Source organism: Sinohyriopsis cumingii, chromosome 7 (assembly GCF_028554795.1).
Source record: "Sinohyriopsis cumingii isolate HCF-2022 chromosome 7, ASM2855479v2, whole genome shotgun sequence".
NCBI classification, from domain to species: Eukaryota; Metazoa; Mollusca; class Bivalvia; order Unionida; family Unionidae; genus Sinohyriopsis; species Sinohyriopsis cumingii.
The window spans coordinates 51,357,935-51,363,354 of record NC_142967.1 but is presented as its reverse complement, the minus strand read 5'-3'; the positions used below and the strand labels follow the sequence as shown (position 1 = coordinate 51,363,354).

At 34.5% G+C, this 5,420-nt stretch overlaps 1 protein-coding gene across 1 annotated transcript; it reads left to right on the top strand.

Annotated features, from left to right (window-relative positions):
* The first annotated feature begins 2,285 nt into the window (after positions 1-2,285).
* Positions 2,286-4,661, top strand: LOC149795221 (uncharacterized). The gene is made up of 3 exons (XM_089964054.1): positions 2,286-2,350; positions 4,019-4,323; positions 4,550-4,661. The coding sequence occupies exons 2-3, from the start codon at positions 4,025-4,027 to the stop codon at positions 4,554-4,556; spliced, it is 306 nt and encodes a 101-aa protein (XP_089820180.1). The 5' UTR covers positions 2,286-2,350; positions 4,019-4,024; the 3' UTR covers positions 4,557-4,661.
* The last annotated feature ends 759 nt before the right edge of the window (positions 4,662-5,420 follow it).

Genomic DNA, 5,420 nt, shown 5'->3' with positions numbered 1-5,420 from the left:
TTGCATCCGAAGTAAAGATGATATGCCTTCTTCACTTGAGAATTGATACTTTTCTTCTGGTTGGCAAATGTCACTTCCCCACAAATATAGCAAAAATTGTCCGCGGTATTAACACACTTTCGAGGCATTACTGTTCTTTATTGTACGTAAATGGATAAAATAATAAGTTTTATGTAACAGTAGCTTGAACTGTCTCGCACAACGTCTAAAATATTTTAAATGCTGAACCTATCTGATTGGGCTTTATATAGTACACTGCTTACGTCAGCTTCAGCAGCCGCCTGGCATTAGTATAATAGGCCTACACATGTATAGTACACTGCTGACGTCAACTTACTTCAGCAGCCGCATGGCATTAGTATTGCATTGCATCAGAAAATGATGCAATCAACTGTGGATGATGTGAGCATGATGGTATTATGCAATGTTACATCATTATTCCGGATGTTGCTGCAGTCCTACTGGAGAAATTTACACAGTGAAACATAGAAAATGAGGTATATGAATATCTTCAAAACGAGAGCCAATACAAATTTTTCACGGTTATATTCGTGTTCGGCACACCAAAATACTACAGATTAGGGCCTTTTCAAGTCAGTAATGATTTCACTGTTGACCAGTGTTATCTAACCCTCGACTTGGATCTTCCTTCAACACCACTGATAGCATACTAAATAGTATTAACTAACATGTAACTATGTCACATAGCAAAGCTCACAACGTTATTGAGTAAACTAATAGCATACTTAAAAGTATTAATTAACATGTATGTCACATAGCAAAGCTCACAACGATAGCATACTTAAAAGTTTTAACTAACATGTAACTATGTCACATAGCAAAGCTCACAACGTTATTGTGTAAACCAATAGCATGCTCAATAGTATTAACATTACTGTCGAGATAAACTGAAACACGTAATTTTTTTATATGCATTAGGCCTGATCGTCTGCAACGAGAACATAAATTATTTAAATTCCTGCTGAAATGAAGAAGTGGAAGGCTTGGATATAGTGCCACGGCGAAGGCTGTTACAAGAATATATTATTATTTAAACGATTAAGTGAGTGGATTAGCTTCATTACAGACATAGAAGTTTCTATGTGACAGAAATTTTCCATTTTTATGGCAATATGCTTATTTCTGGCCATTGAAAGACACATCGTCCAAAACTATATAAGTTATATGTTATAACTTAACGTTATTTATACCAACAGTTTACAGTATATTGTATCAATTTTCAATGCAACAGTACAAGTGATACTTCTCCATTAGAGAAAGAACTTACAAAGCAAAGGGCTCGGCTAATTGAGCGTCATTTCTGAACGTTAGGCAGTAGAGCGATAATTATGCAGACACTAGAAGCCACGGATTGTTTTCTGAATCAAGTCAAAACCATATCCATGGTAATATACCAGAACAACAATTATTCACAGAGTCGAAAAGTGTGAATAAAAAAATCAACTATTCACGACTACAGCATGTAATAAACATTAAAATGATTTCTCTAAACTCACATGTGATAAGACTTTATATATGTGCATTCACCCGAGTTCACTGAATAATTTGTATTAGATTCCAAGTTAAGCAAAGACCTACTCAAACAATTTAATAAATCAACTCTTAAAGAAACACATCAGAAAAGATCTACTATTAGTGTTATGTTACAGATTTATTGTACGCTTTACCTGGGAGAGACAGAAATTTATAAATAGCAGCAAAAATAGAAATAGCAGTTTTTCGGATCCAGAACACTAGTTTGGACCATCCCAACAAATAGTATTCCCTGTCTTGTATGTAGTTGAAGAAAATACCATGAATGTGGCAAACCACTTTAGAAATCGATAAGTAAGGTCCCAGTAGATTATGAAATATCCAAGTAGCAAATTAATACATTTAGTTGAAATGGCAATTTAGATATTATTAATAAGCTAATGCAATCTACCAACAAGTTTAAGTTTACATTAAAACACAAGCTTAACGAATATGAATGTAATCATTTTTGAAATCTCTCAATGATAAATTGACCCATTGTCTTGAATTCATTCTTCTTCAAATCCCATATAAATCATTTTGAACATTTTCACATTGCTATGTGGGGAAAAAAATCTGAAATTACCATCGTCCTTTTTAATTAAAACAGAAAAAAAAATCTTTTTTGTTTTACACAAAACATCATTCAATTACTATCCGTCATCGTCACTAATTAATCAGTTTCACACACATCTAAAATAGGCTGTTCAAGGGTATAAAAGGTCAGCACATTCAACGCTACAGTACAGGCAACTACCAGTCCGGTGGTGAATTATCTGTCCCGTTTTGTAGAGTTTCTTGACTCACTGGCATCCAGGTAAGTGCAGTTATTAGACATGCTAATTAATATTCATGATTACCTATATAATGCACGCTTCTCCTTTTAATATATACCATACAGACAATTTTAACAAAGTCAATGAATTATGTGCACTGGAAACAGACATGTTTGAAGTATACGAAAAGTTTGTGGAACTTGCTTTGAAGCAAATAATAAAAAAGACTACCTATACGCACTTCTTGTATAACCTTTTAATCTCTTTTTAACCAACTTACGAAGTTACCGCTGAATTCAGCAGAACAATAATTGTATCTAAGACGAAATTTCAAAATAGTACCGTTTTGTAACGAAACAAATGTGTTTTATAAGCAGAACCGTACCTTCAATAAACTATACATCCATCATTACGTTGTCTTTAATAGGTGTAAATATTGTATATATGATAAACAATCCCTGTACTTGTTTTACTTGTTAAATGGTACGACTGTAGAAATAAACGACAGACAGTCTATTGCTTAGAAGACCAATAAGACATGATTACAATTCAAAGTACGAAAGCATTATTCATTTTCATCACTGTATTTGCGCATATGATTTACTTGGCAATTAAATTGCCTCAATCATTGCTGTCGTATTATAGATACCTTTCTATAAACATTGCAAGAAAGTGGACGATAAAATGTATTTGATCAAAACCTTACAATTCACACTTTGCACATTAAAGACCAATGAAATTGAACGTGGAAAATATATAATTAGAGACGAATTGCATTTGTAGACAAGCTGCATCTTAAAGAAATTATTGGTATAGATGCAGCTCACTTACTGGTTTTCGAAAACGGAAACATTTTTTTCTATCGACAATCCAGCTTTTTCGATATAAATAAAGGGAAAATATTTAACAGTTGAACATATCACGTTCAATGTAGTTTATTTTTTTACATTCCATGTAAGTTAGAAACTTACAAAGCAGATATACAAGTATGATGAATATAATGAAATCATTATGAGTGTTTCACACAGAAGACATTCAAATTTTTATCATCTATTTGAAACAGAAGACACTGAAAGTTTCATCTACCATTCTTATATTGTCCGCTAGAGAGCCACTGTGTCTAACTGACGTTTAATAAATATCATGTTCTTGTTAACATTGCGAGAAGTCATGGAGATTGATGTCAGAGGATCTCATTGAGCTTCCTTAACCAATCTTATTAAATGCGTTGCACACATTAACAATTCATTTTCAAATGAATATGTATTTTCTTCTACAACACAGGAGTGTTTATTAATTGCATGATACGAATGAACTCATGCTGTAGAATTCTAAGCAGTCTCTATCACTAAAGAAAACGTCGTTATTTCCTTTTCGAAATCTGTTTAAGAATCATCCAGCTAGTTTGCAACACTCTACACGATTCTAGGTTAATAGAATTCAGGCTACAAGCTCACAGAAATATTTTCAGGCATCGCACTTTCGCAAATCTGGATATCAATATGCGTTTCCAGAACACGGTCATTATCTAATGACACTGGAGCGTCGATCACGAAATTGGAGAATATTACATCAACAATTTCCAGTCTCAGTCTGAAAATCCGAAAATTTAATAACAACATGCACGTAGTTTCGCCGAGTAAACCAACACGACAAAACGAAACATTCGATGTGAAAATGCGTTTCACGAACTTACTTTCTTTTGGCAGCCGAGAATGAAGCTCGCACTAGCTCTTCTAGCTTGCATAGTAGGTGCTGCCGTCGTTACACCCTCAATCGCACATGGAATTCATGGTGGCTACGGTGGTTATGGTGGCTACGGCGGATATGGTGGTTATGGTGGATATGGTGGATACAGCGGTGGCAGGGGTTTGGGCTTTGGATTCGGTGGTGGATTCGGGAGATTCGGTGGTGGATTTGGGGGATACAGCGGTGGACTTGGAGGATACAGTTGGGGACATGGTGGACACCACTTCCCTAAGGGTGGATATAGTTACGGCCATTACCCCAAAAAGTAAGAAATGATATTCTTCACCCTTAATTTATATATCACATCTTGCAGCATGACTACCTACACGAGATTATCATCATCTTGCCTATTTCCATTTCTACTTACTGGTTTCATTTGTTCACGCCTACATTTCGAACTACCATACGAACCTCTGTTATCATTATTCCATCCATATGGTATTGTTTATGCAGTCAACTGGCGTAAATACTCAATTACTTTTCTTTTACAGATATTAAGAAGAAAAGATAGATTAAACGACTGAGGCGTACCCCACCTAAAGCATTGCTATAGTCGTATTTGTTAATACTACCCCAATAAAACTGTTTGACTGGAGAAAATTAGAGGACTTTGTGGTTATTCTGTATTTTTTTTATCTCCCTCTCTCTCTCTTTGTTCCGTTTTGATAATTTTAACCCATACCTATAGCACTTATTCCACATTGACTGCAAATTATATTTGATCAAAAGTTTGCAAAAGCTGTTATCGTTTGAAGTGAACGACACTTGAATCTAATTTTATTTAATTAAAACTTGAAACATTTTAGTAAATGCAAACAATGGAAAGGATTAACACTGATGAAATATGCTAATTGTACGCAGGTAGTAAATTTCTTTATCCTAATATAGATGAAATTTATCTGTATTTCTTAATTACTTGACTTTCGCCATATATGCATGCACAAAACTACTCAACAACGGTGACTCATTGACATCATTATTTAATGTTTAACTAAGAACCACTACCATTCAATGTACATTTAAATTGACCATTCATTGGCCACGAAATCAGTGAATTCATCCTCTTTGGAGACGGTGTCTTGAGGCCACGGGTTTTTGCTCGATAAATAAACGTACGCTTCTTAGACAATGTCTTGAATTTGATACTCTACACAAGGCTGAGATTTCCGTTATTGGTTTTTATTTAAAACGTTCACGCAGGACAAAGTTAAATCATTTAATAAAGTTTTCGGCCTATCCTTGACTCATGTTCCATTGTTTGGTACTTAAATATCCTTGATTTTTGGGGGTTACTTTATTATTCGAGATGATTGGTATTAATAATTTGTGTCTTCAGGAACAAAATTGTCCTACAGAGCGTTA

Excerpts from the sequence above, each read along its gene's own strand:
- LOC149795221 (XM_089964054.1), top strand. The coding sequence starts at position 4,025 with ATGAAGCTCGCACTAGCTCTTCTAGCTTGCATAGTAGGTGCTGCCGTC.